We start from the raw sequence: 17,518 nt of genomic DNA, 5'->3' as shown, positions 1-17,518 counted from the left end.
GCGTTGTTGCTTTCTTTTTGCTATAACCATGGCGAGTGGTTCTTTGATCATGGTTGTTTTTGGAATGGATCAAAAGTGGTTTCCTTTCCCCTGGGTGTTTGAATCTTCCCTCTGCTCCTTGCTTCTCCTCTGGGTACTGAGGAAACTCCTGAAAGCACCCATTGTCTTAAGCCTCTTTCCATTCCCTTCCTTGGGGCTCCCCAAGAAGATTGCTGCCTGAACTCTGTAGGGCAGTGCCTCCAGGACAGTGCTCACCCTTGTCATTCACCTCCGTCCTCAACTCATTCATCCTGAAGTCCCAAGACCAAAGTGAAGAACAAATGGACTGTTGAAGGCTTCCACGGGGCCACCACATCAGTGGGAAAGCAGTTATTGGAAACCTCTTGGCTCACTTCTGTCTGTACTATAGCCGAGGTACTGCATGAGACATACGTTTGCCATTTGCCCTTTGAACTGCCAGCCATCCAAATGCAGCAAGTGGATTTAAAAGCTGATTAAGTTTTGGATTCCCTTTCTCTAACCAGAAAATCCTTGCAGCTTTTTTTTTTATTGGTGGCGGGGTTGAGGGGATCAAACCATTTTATTGAAGTCTTTTGAGGGAGGGTCGAAGTGCTGGGAGAACAATCAGATCCAACATCCTTGGCCCAGCTGTGACCTCCCCACCTTCAGAGCTACCAAAAAGCCTCACAGCTTATTTTTATAGCTCTTACATATATTACTCGTTTTAACAGATGGAATCACAGCCTTTTCAACAGAATATATGCAAAGATTTAAAAACTGATACATCAAAGATAGTCTTTTGTACTAGCCCTCTCTTTCTTGCTATGAAAGTTTATGGCCTTTTCCCCTCTCGTTTTCACCCAATAAATAATTATTGGGTGCTTAATATATGCAAGGCACTGTATAAGATGAGGAGACCACAAATATGACAAAATAGGATTGAATAGGAGTTTGTGAGTTCAACTTTTAATTCTACCATTTAATAGCTGCTTCCATGGATAAATTATTTAACCTCTCTAAGCTTTAGCATTTATAAAATGGAGATAATAATAACTACTTCATAGAGTTATTACAAAGACTAAATAATGTTATGCCTGTAAATGGTTAGTGCACAGTAGGCACACTAGGTAAAATGTAAGCTACAATTACTATTTTTATTAATTACTAATGGCAAGATATAGTCCAGAGCCTTCAAAAGCTTATGCTGTAGTTGAAAGGGGTGAATACATTTGCATGAATAGCTCTCATCAAGGCAATATAAGTATGATAAATGTCCCATAAATGGCATAAATAATAATTGCTAGGGAATATAGGACAGACAGTAGAGGAAGAGCTCATATCCAGCTCAGATGTTCAACGTGTACTCGCAAAAACCTCATTTCTGCATTTGTGATAGCACTAATCAATCATGAAACTTTTTTTCAATTTTAAAAATTTGAAATATAATAAATGAGTAATTATAAAGCAAACACCAAAGTAACTAACCACAGAGGTCAATATGTTTTACTTTCTTAGCACCTCTCAAGTTAAAACTTTCTCTATTTCCCCTACTATCCTATTCTATTATTTATTTCTTTGCTTGTCTTAAATTATATCCTCTAGGTATTCACCTCTAAACAGCATTGTTCAATTTTGCCTGTTTGTGGACTTTGCATAAGTGGAATCTAATGTATGAAGGCTTTTGTGTCTTTCTGCTTTTGTTGGCCACGGTTTGTGAGATTCATCTATGCTGTTACGTATAGCTGTTTATTTTCGTTACTGTAAGATTCCATTCATGAATTCTCTATGATTTATTTATCCATTTTGTTATCAATGGGCATTTGGGTTGTTTTCAGTTTGAGACTACTGTGAACATTCTTATATGTACATACTGTTGTACACGTGCCCAGATTTCTAGGGAATATACCTAGTAGTGGAATTGCTGGGTGAAAAAAGCAGGCATATCTTCTTCTTTACTATGAAATACTGAACTGTTTTCCAAAGTGGTCATTAGTGATTTTCATCACACCAATAATGTGTGAGTTTCACTTTTCTACATCCTTGCCAACATTTAGTATTGTCAGATTTTTAATTTTAGCTGTAGTTTTACTTTAACAGTCTTAAGTTTAACTATGTCATATTGGTTTTAATTTGCATTTATCTCATCGCTAATGAGTTTCTTTTTTTTTTGACCATTTAGATATATTCTTTTGTGAAGTGCCTATTGTGGATATTAGTCCTTTTATTGGTTATATGTGTAGACATATAGTCTCCTACACTGCGCCTTGTCTATTTTTTCTTTTCATATTTTCTATTGGGTAGTAAAAGTTCCTAATTTTAGTACAGTTGCATTCATTTTCTTTTATGGTTGGTGCTTTTTCTGCCATGTTTAAGAAAGCCTTTCCTACTCTAAGGTCTTGAAGATATTTCACTGTATTATTTTCTAGAAGTCATAGTTTTGTTGTTCACATTATGGTCTCTAAGCCGTTCTCATAAAACCAATTTTTTATATATAGTGTGAGATAGGGAACAATTTAATTTTTTAAAAAACAGATATGCAATTTCCATATCACCATTGATTGAAAAATATATCCTCCCCCCGAACAAATACACACTCATTTTTTTTTTAAGAATAGATATTGAAGATTTACCCTGTGCCAGGTATGGTACTAAATGCTTTACTTGTAGGAAGTAGAGAGGTGAAATTTGAGCTTTCTTTTTAGTGAATGAAAAGGATTTCATAATTAGAAATGGAAGAGTGAGGAGTCTGTAAGTATGGAGGGAGGATTGGAGTGGAAGGACATTCTATGTGGAAGGAACAGACTTTAGGACAAAAGAGAGCACAGAAATAGGTGAGGATCCTTCAGAGGGTGGTGAGTAAAATAGTTTGGCTAAATCAGAGTATTTATGAGGAAAGTAGTTGAAACAAAGCTGAAAAGAGCCATCCGTGAATGTTAGACCAAGGAGTTTGAACTTTATTCTGAGAGCATTTGGGAACTATGGAAGGTTTATTCATAGAGAAATGATATAATAGAGCTGCTGTTTCAGAAAGACAGGGCCTGTAATCCAGGGGCAGGATAAGAAGAGCCTGCAATGTGGTAACAGTGGCAGGAGAAATGAAAAGGAGACAGATGTCAGACATATCATGAAGGGAAAATCAGCAGCACATGGCCACTTACTGGAGAGAGAATTAGAGGTAATGATTACTTCTTTCCATTTTTATGCCAGTGTTATTTAGAAAAGGCCAGTATGTGGTCAGAGAGTTTGGCATAGCTGGTGAGGCTGACATTTTTACATATGTCCCAGGAACTAGATAACCAAACCTTCCTTAGATCCCCAAATAGCTCGGATAAGACTTTTACATGTGCTCATTTTTAGAACTTCATGTGGAGTTCCTCTGTTTGGTGGACTGGGTTGCCAGAGAATGCCTGGGATTTGAATCTGGATTCTCAATCACTACAGCTTATTTCACAAATGCCCTTTATATGAAGTAGATTCAGCCCCTCCTGCCCTTTGATGGATTGTGGTTTTTGAAAAGGCCCTAAGGAAGTAATGAGGAACCATATTTAAAACCTCAGGCTTGCTTCTCTTTTGTTTTACTGGAATATTTGGTTACCATGTCCTGGGAAATGAACAGCTTTGAAACATGAATATGATAGCCTTCATTTTCACTGGTATTCATTTATTCTTTCATACAGAGCATATTTTAGTACTTATTAGGTATCCAGCATTGCACCAGACCTGGTGAGGTACACATACACATAAAATAATCTATGTCTTCAAGTTTAAGCTTTGAGTTGTGCTTTAGAAATGGCAGTTTAGGTAATTCAGACCAACCCTTCTGCGTCTTTGGAGCTGCTTTTCCCCAAGAAGCATCATCCGCTATTCTAGAAAAGATCACTGAAGGCCAAGAAACTGAGCAGAGCTTTTCATAGCCTTGTAGGGCTACCAGGACAAAAACTGGAATTCCAGGCCAGGGAAAGGGAACCCTGGTAAACTTCCCCAGGCTTTGGTACCCCACTGGGATACAGCTTAGAAGTAAGGGTGAATAAGAAATAGACTTCAGTAGCCTCACAGGGACTGCAGTCTAGCTTTAAATGATCTTAATCCCTAATTGGATTAAGGCGATCTAGGATAGTTAGTAGCTAGAAGCAAATTTAAATCCTCTCTAATGGAAGATGCTATTGTCCTAGGCCTGATATCTCTTTCTCATTCTTTTGTATGTATAGTGCTTGTAAGAAAAACAACAGACCCACAGGAGATCCATGTAACGTTATTAGACAAACTTTATGTTTAATATGTTTATGAAATCAAATAATAACAGAAAACTGAAAACTATAAAAAAGAATCAAGCAAAGTAAAATGGATCAAAGACATAAATGTAAGAGCTAACACTCTTAGAAGAAAGCATAGGCGTGTCTGTGGCCTTGCCACCCTGAACTTGCCCAATCCCATCTGATTTTGGAAGCTAAGCAGGGTCGGGCCTAGTTAGTACTTGGATGGGAGACCACCTAGGAAGACCAGGTGCTGTAGGCATAAAAAAAGAAAGAGAAAAAGAAAAGAAAGCCATTGCATGTAAAATTAGAGGGATTAAAGAAAGCATGGGTGTAAATCTTCGTGATCTTGGGTTAGATAATGGTTTCTTAGGTATGACACCAAAGCAAAAGCTACAGAAGAAAAAACACATAAATTGAACTTTATAAAAATTATAAACTTCTCTACTTCAAAGGACACAATCAAAAAATGAAAAGACAACTTATAAAATAGGAGAAAATATTTTCAAATCATATATCTGATAAGGATCTAGCATCCAGAATATATAAAGAACTCTTACAACTCAACAGCATAGACAAACAACCCAATTAAAAAAAGAAGGTATGCAAATGGCCAAACATGCTCATGAAAAGATATTCCGCATTATTAGTCATTAGAGAACAAAAAATTAAAATCACAATGAAATACTACTTTATACCCACTAGGATGGCTATGATTAAAAAAAGAAAAATAAGGAAAGAAAGAATGTTGGCAAGGATGTAGAGAAATTGGAATTCTCATACATTGCTGGTGGGATTGTGAAATGGTGCAGATGCTCTGAAAAACAATATGGCAGTTATTCAAAAACTTAAGCATAGAATTATCCAATGACCCAGCAATTTTACTCCTAGATCTATACCCAAGAGAATTGAAAATGTGCTAACCCAAAAACTTGTACATGAATGTTCACAGCAGCACTATTCATAATAATCAAAAAGTGGAAACAGTGCAAATGTTCATCAGCTGATTAATGGATAAACAAAATGTGGCATATCCATACAATGGACTGTTACTAAGCGATAAAAAGGAAGTCCTGGTACATACTATAATATGGATGAACCTTGAAAACAATATGCTTAGTGAAAGAAGTCAGACACAAATGGCCACATATTGTATGATTCCATTAATGGGAAAAATCTAGAATGGGCAAATCCATGGAGACAGAAAGTAGATTAGTAGTTGCCAGGAAGGGAGCAGGGGGAGGGTAGGAGTAACTACTAACAGGTATGAGGTTTCTTTTTGGAGTGATGAAATGTTCTGGAATTAGATAGTGGTAATTAATGTACTAGAAACCACTGAATTGTACACTTTAAAATGTGAATTATATGGTATGTGAAATTTTAGTACTGAGAAATACAGTAACTAAAATAAAGAACTCAATGTGTGGATTAAACAGACGATTAGACAAAGCTGAGTAAAAAAAAATAATGAACTGAAAGATAGATCAGAAAAAAATTATTACTGAAACTTAGAGAGATAAAAGGACAGAAAATACAAAAAAGAGCACAGGAGACTTTTGGGATATAGTGAATGGGCCTAACGTGTACATTTGAAGTCCCAGAAGAAGAGAACAGAGAGAATGGTGGTAGAAACAATGTTTGAAGAGATACTGGCTGTGATTCATCCCAAAAGAAGAAAAGATATCAAGTCACAGATTGAAGAAGCATTATGAACTCAAATAGGATAAATATAAAGAAAATTACATGTAGGTACATTATAGTAAAATTGCTGAAAACCATAACAGGGAGAAAGCCTTTAAATAACCAGAGAGGAAAAAAAAGTCACATGGAAGTTCTCCCTTATTCTCGGGGGATGCATTGCAAGACCACCAGTGGATGCCTGAAACCACAGATAATACTGAACCCTATGTATACTGTTTTTTCCTATGCATACATAACTATGATAAAGTTTAATTTATATATTAGGCACAGTAAGAGATTAACAACAATAACTAATAGTAAAATAAAACAATTATAACAAAATACTGAAATTAAAGTTATGTGAATGTAGCTCTCTGTCCAAATATCTTACTGTACTGTATTCATCCATCTTGTGATGATGTGACATGGTAAAATGCCTGTGTGATGAAATGAAGTGAGGTGAATGAGACATTAAGTAAAGTAGGGGTTACTTAAACACAAGCACTGCGCTACCGCAATAGTCGATAAGATAAGCGAGATAGCTACTAAGTGACTAATAGGCAGGTAGCATATACAATGTAGACACACTGGACAAAAGGATGATTCACATTCCAGGCGTGATGGAGCAGGACGGTGTGAGATTTTATCACACTACTCAGAATAGCATGCAATTTAAAACTTATGAATTGTTTCTTTCTAGAATTTTCCATTTAAAATTTTGAGACAGCAGTTTCAGTTACCCATGGCAAGCAAAACTGTGGATAAGGAGGTTCCATTGTATCACCTTCTAAGGAGCAACAGCAAGATTGACAGCCGTCTTCTCAAGAGAAACAAGAGAAGACAGGAGAAAATGGAATGGAGTGCTGAAAGAAATATCCTTCAAGAATGAAGGCGAACTAGACATTTTCAGACAAGAAAAATCTAAGAGAATTTATCACCAGCAGAATTTGCACTAAAAGAAATCCTAAATGGTATTCTTTTGGCAGAAAGAAAATGATCCTAGATAGAAGCTTGGAGATGTAGAAAAGAATGAAGAGGAAAAAAAGTTTATATGAGTGTACATCTAAAGGAATATTGACTGTTAAAAAATAATAATAATCTTGTGGGGCTTTAGGCATTTATAAAATTAATGCAAATGGCGACAATAGAATCTATGTCTAGGTGGGGGTGGGAAAATAGGTTTAAAAGTGTTGGCTAATAAGTGGTAAGAGTATTAATTTAGACTTTGGCAGGTTAAGGATATATGCTGTAATTTAAGGTGACCACTGGAGAAATAGTATATCTACCAATCGAAGAGAGGAGGAAACTCAATTAATAAAAAATAGCCCAAAAGAAGGTAAGATAGATTCTGGTAAAGGCAAACCTATAGGGATATGGAACAGCTCAATGGCTTCCAGCAGGAAAGGGTGGAGGAGAGTTTACAGAGGGGCAGCATGAGAGATTTTTTTGATGGATGTTGGTAGTGCACTGTGTCTTAGTTATCATGGTGGTTGCACACTCTGCATTTGTCAGAACACATAGAATATACCTAAAAAGAGCGACTTCCACTGAGTTGTTTTTTTGTTTGTTTTTTTAATGAAAGAAAGAAGGTTAAAGATAAGAGGAAAAGGGACCATAGAGAGAGAAAAAATAGCATATAGCCAGTGGGTGGATTTCAACCTAAATTTATCAGTAATGACAGTAAGTATAAATTGACTCATGTAAGTCGAAAAACAGATTGTCAGACAGATTTTAAACGAAACTGAAGTATATGTTGCTTATAAGAGAAGAGACACACCTTAAATATAAAGATATGGAAAGTTTTAAAGCAAAACGATGGAAAAAGAGAGTGCTGAAAAATCAGACCAAATAGGTTTTAATGCACAAAATATTATTAGTGATAAAGAGGGGAATTTATTAATAATTAAATGTTCAAGTTATCAGAAAGAAGTATATACTTAATAAAAGAACCTTAAAGTACATAAATAAAAAATGGGCATAATTAAAAGGAGAAATAGACAATCATCAACCTCAGTGGGAGATTTGATACACCTGTTTTAGTGGATGATTAAACAACTAGACAAAAAAAGAAAATCAGTTTGCCTAGATAGCACATATGGGCACGGTGCCTAACCACTGCAGCCAGATAGATACACTTTCTTTTCAGGTGTACGCAGAACATTTATAAAGCCTGAATAGAAGAGGAAAAATTGAAGCGCTTAGCTGAGAAATCAGAGCCGGAGACTGGGAATTGCCAGTTCCAAACTCTAAACATTTTCCTTCTCATAATTCAGTGTTTTTTTCATTAGAGATGAAGTACTTGCAAGAGGGAAGGTGTCCTCCTCTAAGGATACAGATCTTTTTAAAAATGCATGTGGAACATGACTGATAGGAGTGGTGGCACGTGTGGGCATAGTGTGGACAAGGACACAAGGCTGCAGACCACCACTGTAGCTGAAGAAAGCTGTCCCCACTCAGATTTCCATGCCAGCCCCAAAGAAATGCATTCGAATCCTCTGCCAGTAAAGAATTCTATCCAGTCTCCCAGAGTTGGCTTTCGGATCCTTTTGGGTCCGGCTCTGGCATCTGATGTGTCAAAAACATGTTCTCTCCATCACTGAACCTTCTGGAGCCTCTTTTTCTCTCTTGACAGTGGGATTGTAAGGCAACTCCAAAAGTACTAAAACTACACAGACCCCTCAATGAATTGACTGCTCTTGGGTTCCTCTTTCTTAAAGTATTTTAATCAGCGATTTTCCCAGATCCCAGGCATTTCCGGTATGGGTGCTGCTGACTGTTTAGCTTCCTTCCAGGGCACCCTCCTCTCTGTGTTCATGATGCCAACTTTCAGATGAAGTCTTTTAACTCCTGTTCTTCCAGCCTCCTCCCAGCTCTCTGGGAGCCACACAGGCATTGTTCTCATCCCCCAGCTCCGGGAATTCCTTATTGTAGGAAGGCATGTGCTTGAAAGCACCTTGTCTTTTCTAGCTCTTTTTTCCCTCCATGTTGTCCAGTTTCAAGCCATTGACTGTTTTTCCTCCAGAGTTTATTTTATGGCTGCTGAGAGATTTGTGCTCTCATGTTGCCTGTTTACCTTTGTGTCTTTTGACCCCTGCGTCCCAGTCTACCCAACGGTACCATGGTCACCTAGATACAATTTCTATGCCTTAGTGTCCTGCTTGGGAGATGGGGTGATCACTCATCCTCAGTGTGACCTCAAGAAATGCTTTGTTATTTGTTGATTTATTGATGATAACCATTCTGACAGGTGTGAGGTGATATCTCATTGTGGTTTTAATTTACATCTCTCATATGATTAGTGATGTTGAGCATCTTTTCATATGTCTATTGGCCATCGCGTGTCCTTTTTGAAGAAATTGGTAGTTACAAAATAATCACAGGGACATAAAGTACAGCATAGGCAATATAGTTGATAATATTCTAACTGTATGGTGTCAGGTATGTACTAGACTAATGGGGGGATCACTTCATAAATTATATAAATGTCTAAATACTCTCTTGTACACCTGAAACTAATATAAAATAATATTGAATGTCAATTATAATTGAAAAAACTTTTTAATGTCAAAAAATAAAGGAAGAAATGCTTTGGCACTAGAAATCAGGGCCTGAAGACATTATTACTCTCCCACTGAAATCATTATCTGAAAGAATTCAAGGTGGGAATTTGCCAAGAAAAGGATCACAGTGATGATTTAAGAAATGAAGCCTCAGACTTGATTATCTCTTTCCTTTGAAGGGATATTGCTTTCAGCTTATTTTCTTAGTATTAGAATAAACCATTCTAAGAGATCGAAACAACCATGGGGGTACATTTATATTGTTATAGGCCTGTGTTTCAGACTGTGCCATCTGAGGTTTTGGGAGAGCAGAGGGCGTCTTCCTGCCCTGAACCACTACCCCACCCTTGCCCCAGTCCAGTGTGTCACAGTCTTGTCCAAATTATATGCTTCCCTGACAAGACGCTCTGGTCAATTGCAACAGAGCATAGTAAGTATCCACAGAAGGTGGGAGCTGAATTCATGGAGTTTGCCGTCATGCCAAAAAATGGATTTTTTTCCCAAGGCCACTAGCATTACAATGGGTTATCAAGTCTGACTACTTATACATTCTAATACTTCTGGAAAAATCTTAAGGAAATGGCTTTCTGAAACAAGTGCCCTAGAGGAGAAAGCTCCTGGGTTTCATTAAACCAGATCTTGGTAATGGGCAGTATTCGTCTTACTGACCTAGGCTGTAGCGAGCCCCTACCTTTGGACTTTTAATTTATGTACCCAATTGAACCAAATCCCAGTTGTGCAGCTGAGAAGGATCTTTTCCGTTTAATCTACCTGGAGGGATAAAAAGTAATTCTATCTTCTCTACTTTCTTCCTACAATACCCTCCCCCGCCCAATTTCCTCCTTTCTCCTAAACACCTAGCTTTTTTATTGTGTTGTTTGTTTTTTTTTTTTTCCCAGGAAAACTGCATATTTCTTCCAGACTCATTGTTACTTTGCTTTTTACTGAAACTGGGGAGGAAAATAGGTAGTGCAGCAGCAGGCAAAAGGAAAAACAAAGATTCTTCTTCCCTGAGTTGATGGAGCCCCCCTTCCCCCCATCGAGGGATTTAGAACAACCCTGCCTTAGGTTTAGCTTCTGGAAATTGGCCCAATTCCACATAGCACGATCATAAGCATGCTCAGAGGCTGCGTAAGGAGGCAGCACAGCGTGGTGGAAAGAGCGTTTGAGTGGGCGTGAAGAGGGCCAGATTCTCACATTAATAATAGCTAACATTTATTGAGCCTATTTAGATTCTGTTCTAAGCACTTTTCACAGATTATCTCATTATGAGCCTATTTTACAGATGTGAAAGCTGAGGCATAGAGTGGTTAAATAATATGACCAGGGAGTGGAATCAGGATTCAAATCCTCTTCTAGAGCCTGTATGTCTCACCTTCTTCCGATACAACATATGGTCCTAGAAAGGATCCTGAATAGCTGTGTGACTCTGGAAATGTCATTTTAACTTTTGAGGGCTCATCTGTGAATCTGAGGGAGTTCATGTGGATAATTTCTGATAGAGTTTCTACTTTTAATAATCTATGTGAAGAAAACACAGCTATATTGTCTTATTCTTGTTACGTGAAAGCTTAGTGTTTGTTGAAACTAAAATTTGATCTAAGTGATTCAACAATTGTTAATTTATGGCTACTGTGTACAAAGCTGTGGGCTGGGCACTGTGGAAGACAGAAAGATGCTTTAAAAGTTATAATCTGTCTCTTTTATTAGTTTTAGATGGTTTCATATCTTAGTAGCTTTGGGATATTTTTTTAACTAAATTCTTCAGATAATCAAACTGGCATCTAATTGAGAAACCAGTTGTGTTTCAGAAGGCTAATTCTAAGACAGGTATTGGGTCTCAGACTGAGTCAGGTTTTTAAAATACAAGGAGAATTTAACTACACCCATTCACTTTTGGGTGAAGGAGCTACAGGGGAGATTAGTTTTTATCGTGCTAACAACCTCAACGTATTCTATAAAAATGGAATGTGATGGCTTTGGAAGTCACTTATACTAAAACAGTATCATTATAACTTAAAATATCTATTAATAACTTAGAAAGGCAAATTCAAAGGAAAAAAGATTTGCTATGTAATAGCTACATATTTTGAAAACAAATTTCTGTTTCTGGCAAGCTAAATTCAATATCTAACTTGCTCTGGAGTTACCATAAAGTGTGGAAACCTCTTGGCTGAGATAGAAAAAAGTTGATTTTGAACTAGAAAAATATAACTTCAGAAATTCTATTTCTAGTAATGCCTCTGAGATGGAAAGAGTTGTATTCAGATAGACTCAGACATCAGATTAATGTCCATCTTTCTCAGTAGATTGTAAACTTTTAAACTTACTGTTTTATGTACTGCTATATTCCCAGTCAAACCACAAGTGTTTGACACATTATAGGTGTTCTATAAATATTTGCCAACAAATTATTTATTGCTTACTCCTTAAAATCCAGCATCCCCCCCACCCCCCAACATCTGGTAATTGAATCTGCTTCAAAACATCCTATCAGCTACTTTGAGAGGGCAAGTTACTTAGCGCCCGTCTTGGTGGTGGGCTCCAGTCCTTAACCACTATTTTCTTTATTAATTCCACAGTTACAGTATATCTAGTCTTTTTAAACCTGTGTAAAATGACTCAGTAATGAGTTGTAAAGTGAAATCTGTGAGTTATGACTACCAAAAAAAAGAAGAGAAAAAAATAGGAACTATCAGAATGCACGGCAAATAATAAGTACTATTCTAAACACACATTATACTGGATTGTGATTTTTAAAATGTATTTTTTTGAAATCCTGCTCTGCGTTATTATCAGAAGGTAAAAATGCTTCAGGTGTCCCTATAGTGGTGGCTCCCAGCCTACCTCTAGATAAAAGATTTGCACTTTAATATATTTGTGTTGTATACTGCCATGAGCTAGCCAGAGTATGAACTCATGACTGGAGCACAGCTTTCATAGAGCCATCATGTGGTATCTTAGTTAGTGAGTGAAGGCTGAATAGAGAGTCCCTCTGCATATACACAAGTAGTGTGGCCAAGGAGAAATCTGAAGTCATTCCTGGGCTTTGACCTCCAGTGTCACTACCCTCAGTACCCACATCCTCACACTGCGCCACTTATTTTGAGAGGCTGAGTTGGGTTAGGGAGAGGCCACAGTGCCCACGATCACCTAACACTGGCCTTGGAGCCAAACAGCCACTCCTTTCAGCCCTGTCCTCCCCACCAAAAGCATTTCAGGCAGATCTCCAGCTCATGAAGCTTGGCCTCTTTGAAGTGGCGAGTGAGTGCCCCCGAAACTGTCACTCTACATCTGGTGGCGCTTCTGCTGCCAGAGCCTCATATAGGGTTTATGTCCCTTTCCTCTGATGTCTATAAATGTAAATTCATTTTTAAACTGGGTTTTTTAAAATAATCGGTCTCAGAAGTATCTTTGGGATGGGGAGGGGATGCTAGCACTGCTAGAGTAAGATCTAAACCCTTGAAAAGTCTTTTTTGGAAAACTGCTGACACAGGCTCATCGGCAGAGAACTAAATGACCCTACTTGTTTCTACCTGCTGACAGGCTCAGCCTTGGCAGGGACTGAAATTAGCTCTCACCGCATGGCACAGACAACCTACCTCTTTTTTTTCTTTCTTTCTTTTATACAAATGAGGGGTAATTTTGTGCCCGTCAAATCATACAGCTTTGTAGTATCTTCCTGATGAGGGCTGCTTTTAAAATCCTTTCATAATCAGTGTTCTTTGGGAAATGCTAATAGACATACTCATCCAAGCCCCGGAAATGTATCGATCCAAAGATGAGTGACCATCCTAGTGTCCCAGCAGCCCAGACCATGTAGCCTCTTGTTCTCTTCTATTTCTTTAGCTGTATCCTTTTGGGGAGTGAGGAAGCTTTGGAACGTTAGCCTTGCGGAAATGAAATCGTGTGTTTCAGTTCTGTTGTCCGATGCTGTTATCTGTCGGAAAAGGAGGATTCCCTACCCGTTTTGTAAGCACACAGCTGGCAGGAGCTGTTGCAATCTCACTGCCTTCTGATCAGCCCCACCCCAGCAGCAGGCAGAGTGGGGGCCCCGTGAAACACGCATTAGCCAAACCGTGGTGGTGAGTTTCAAAATAAAAGATCCCTGCCTGAGCACACCATTGCACTTCCTATCCCACAGAACCAGCATTGTTAACTGTGTCACAATTCTTTTCTAAATTTAGGCATCTTTTTTTTTTTTTTTCAGGCAAAGATTACTAGGCAAACATTTAAGAGAAAAACTTTGCCCAAAGTAATTTTTTCCCTCAACTTCTGTTTGGTTTCCTGCAATGTTTAGATGACTCATTCTCTTCCAAGAAATTTTAAAGAAAAGAGATGTGGACTGTGCGATAGTACACAAAGACCACTCTGTAAATTCTCTTTCTCTTCCTTGCTTAGAAACCCCTTGCTTTGTTTTGCGGGAACGGAAAGCCTCTGCAGTCTTCGTGGTCATGTACTTGGCCTCATCAGGTTTTGTTGTTCTCAGGAATAAATGTCCCCCTTGTCTTTGGGCGGGGCCCTCCTGAAGCTCCCCAGCTCCCACCACCCTTCCAGAGCCGCCAGCACGGAAGCCCTTGCTGCACTTGCCCCCAAAGGCATAGAGTTAAGTTTTATGAAATAGAGAATGGGTGGCCTTTTGTCATCTGGAAAGGAGAGGCACTAGCTATTTCCTTCCTCTCTCTTTGGGTCAGAATTGCTCTGGATTGCTGGGGGCTTGCTATGGGCTGTATGGGAGACTAACTAGGCCGGCAACACGAGTGTCCCCAGCCCAGCCCTTAGCCAAAGGGGAGCCTGAAGTCAGGATCCCTTCAGCAGCGGGTTCAGATAAACAGGGATAATAGTCGAGTCTTCCTTTTCCAACTAATCAGTAGTACATGAAAGGAAACATCTGCCTGGGCTAATTGCTGTTTTATTGGTTATGTTTTTTTCTCTCCCTTCCCTCCCCCCACCTCCCCTGGGGGATAAGTTATTTAAGTCATGGGTAAGCAACAGGGTTGAGGACTGGGAGCTTTCTCCTGTAACGTCTGTCATTTAAACATAAGGAGGTAGTAAGGGAGAGTGGGAGGCTGGCAAGGGGAGTCGGCCCCGAGGCGGGAGGGCAGGGCACTTGGAAGTGATACGCCTGGTCACTTCCTGGCCTTGTTGCTGACTCGGGCTGGTTGGTGAGTCATTTTGCCTCACTTCACCTCTTTGGACCTCTGCTGCTTCAAGGGAGTTCAGCTGTGCTCACGAAGGGAAGGAGAAGCCAGTACGTGAGCTCCTAGATGAAAGGCATTCCTTCATGTGGCTTCTTCCAGTGGTTGAAGTCATTGGATGAGAGACATTGGGAATGGTAAATTTAAGACTGGCGAGATACTCCTGCAGCCATTCATTTTGTAGAGCATCTCGGTCCCTGAGGAGAACTTGCTCATTATCTTCTAACTTGTGGATTGAAGTCGACCAGCCATACGCTGAAATGGGTGGTGTTTGAATCTAACATGGACTCAAGAAGCCAGGCAAAAGATCATGAAGAATCAGAGAATGGCAAGGGTTGGAAAACACCTTAGGACTGTTTAAGCCAAAGACTTTCATTTTACAGAAAGGAAAATACAGGCCCAGAAAGGTTAACCAAGTTGTTCACAGTTATCTCCTTGATGGTGGGAGAGGAGCTGGGACTGCAAGATTCTTGTGATTGCTAATTCTGGGCTCCTTCCACTCCTTTCCACACTACTGGGTATGAAAATTCATGTCAACTCATGACAAAGATCACACATATGTTATATTCCATAATTAATTCCTTACTAGAAAAATGGCAAAGTATGAAGGAAAAATGAAAACGACTGATAAGCATGTAAAAAAAAAAAAGGCTCACTAATGTCAAAGGTCTGCAAATTACAGTAGGATACCGTATCAATCGTCAAGACAAAAAAAAATGAAATAGCATTCTTGTATGTTTTGCGTGGTATTGTAAATTAGTACAGTTTTTCTCAAGGATAAATAAGTAGTCTCTGACTCAGCACTGTTACTTCTAGGATAAAATAACGAAAGGTATGTGCATTGATTATGTACAAAGTAATTTAATACAGCATGTTTTATCGTGAAAATTTGTAAACAGAATATATGTCCAAAAACAGGAGCTGCATCAGTAGACTTATTGTAATGTTATAGAAGACTATACTTAGGGAGATGTTCACAACATACATTTAAGTAAATAAATTACAGCATGCATGATATAATCCTAGTTCCGTAAAAATCATAGTTTAGAAAAATATATAGCAAAGTCTAGAGTGGAAGAAATTGAGTTAGTTTTTGTTTTTTGAGGTTTTCTACAGTTTTCTTATTTATTGCAACAAACGTATTCCTTTTGTAGTCAGAAAAAATATTTTTCAAGTCATACATCTTGAAAAAAAGCAAGATATTAAGTTATTATACGTCTGATATACAAGACCTTTTCCTTTCTTTGCCTGGAAACTGAGCTGTGCCAGGGTTAGTATTATACATTCTGGTCGAAGGGCATTGTTGGTATCTGATTTTTAGTAGAAAAGAACTAGAAGGAGCTGGCAGAAGATAAAACAAGGGCTTCCCCTCTCAATTACCTGGTGATGCCAATCAGTTTACCCCTGCTCTCTTGGGCTTGGCACAGAACACTCAGTGTAGAAGGCGCGGCTCTTCCTTCCTGTTTCCTCATTCTTCTCTAGCCGGCTGTTCTGTGTGGTTAGAGGCCAGCCCTGGGTGGCAGCAGCAAAGCACTCGAGAGCTACCACTGCTTAGGATTAACCAACTGGCGACCCCTTCACATATATTTTCAGAACTGAGTAGCGTTAGCTAATCTCACAACCAGTCATTGTTGAGGTGCCACTGTCCTGGGAGTTTGAGGGAGAGATAAAGCAAATGAGAGGGGTAACTCCTACTTGCTTGGAGGTTCCTATTTAGTTAGGTACTTCAAAGTCCTTGGATGTTTATGTACTTCTTCCTACCTCTTCCTATTTCACATCTTACTTGCCTCCACAATTCTCAAGAATATTTGACTACAAGTCTCCTAGAAAGCTTGTTTCACCTAACAATAGTTGCTAGGTAGGATATGGCTTTCAGGCCTGGTCTTTGGGGACCAATTGAAAAATCAAAGGCTACAACCCATTTTCCCTCCACACGATTGACTTTGCTAGGCTATGAAAGGAGCACATTTCATTTTATTAAAACTCTTTGAGTAATCTGACCATAATTGGGTCTGATCGGAGTGGTTATCTGATTTGCTGGATTAAATATGGGCCTTAATTGAGTCAGTGTTATTTGTAGAGCCAGCGCTGCTCTTGCCTTTGTTGCCCCCTCCTCCGTCCTTCTGTTTCTCAATTAACCTTCATTCCTCTTTCTTTGCAGAGTAAAGAAGTCGGCCAGCAGCTCCAAGATGATTTGATGAAGGTCCTGAATGAACTCTATTCGGTAAATCAGATGGGTCGCCTGGCTCTTTAACAAGCAGGGAGAAGCAGGATTTGGCCGTTCCTGGCCAGAGTCATGTCAGCAACAGAACTGAGCTGAGGTTGAGGACAGTGCACGGTCCCCAATGGCGGTGCCTCCACCCATCTCTTCTTTCACACTCTTATTTTCAAACCTGAATGAGCCACAGAAAAAACCCCAAAACAAAACACTTTCTCAAAAAAAGATCTCAGCTATACCAGCTAACTCTTGCTTCATTTGGGGGCATAATCACTATAGACCAGCGAAGGCCTACCTCACCACCACAACTAACCCCCATTAGCAGCAAACCAGGGGCCCCGAACCTAATGGCAAGGAACACAGCCTGCTTTGCACCATTAACATGTGCATGTTGGAAAAGATTTGTGGTTCAAGGTTTTGCATCAGTTCTTGAATTGATCCACCTGTTTGAGACTAGAGCAGGTGCTGGGAAGCACAGTCCTAAATGCTCGGAATATGAGGGACCGGTTCGGGCAGAGAGAGCTTTGCATCACCTCCCTGAGGTTTTATAAAGTCCAGACCTTAGTAAAGAGGCAGGCTTCAGGCTTGGAGAAAAAACACAAACGTTCT

General features: G+C 39.1%; 1 protein-coding gene and 1 pseudogene across 5 annotated transcripts in view; both read left to right on the top strand.

The window, feature by feature from the left end:
* SRGAP2 (SLIT-ROBO Rho GTPase activating protein 2) overlaps window positions 1-17,518 on the top strand; it is a 224,639-nt gene that overhangs the window by 136,147 nt on the left and 70,974 nt on the right. For all 5 annotated transcript variants that reach the window (XM_015597851.2, XM_006922833.3, XM_015597850.2 and 2 more), the window contains exon 5: window positions 16,853-16,915. In XM_015597851.2, the coding sequence (XP_015453337.1) occupies window positions 16,853-16,915 (63 nt within the window). The remainder of the gene's footprint in view (window positions 1-16,852; window positions 16,916-17,518) is intronic.
* LOC112471844 lies at window positions 4,397-4,515 on the top strand (annotated as a pseudogene).

Source organism: Pteropus alecto, unplaced genomic scaffold (assembly GCF_000325575.1).
Source record: "Pteropus alecto unplaced genomic scaffold, ASM32557v1 scaffold359, whole genome shotgun sequence".
In the NCBI taxonomy this organism is placed as follows: Eukaryota; Metazoa; Chordata; class Mammalia; order Chiroptera; family Pteropodidae; genus Pteropus; species Pteropus alecto.
The sequence above is the reverse complement of the archived record's forward strand: the minus strand, read 5'-3'. Positions and strand labels throughout refer to the sequence as shown.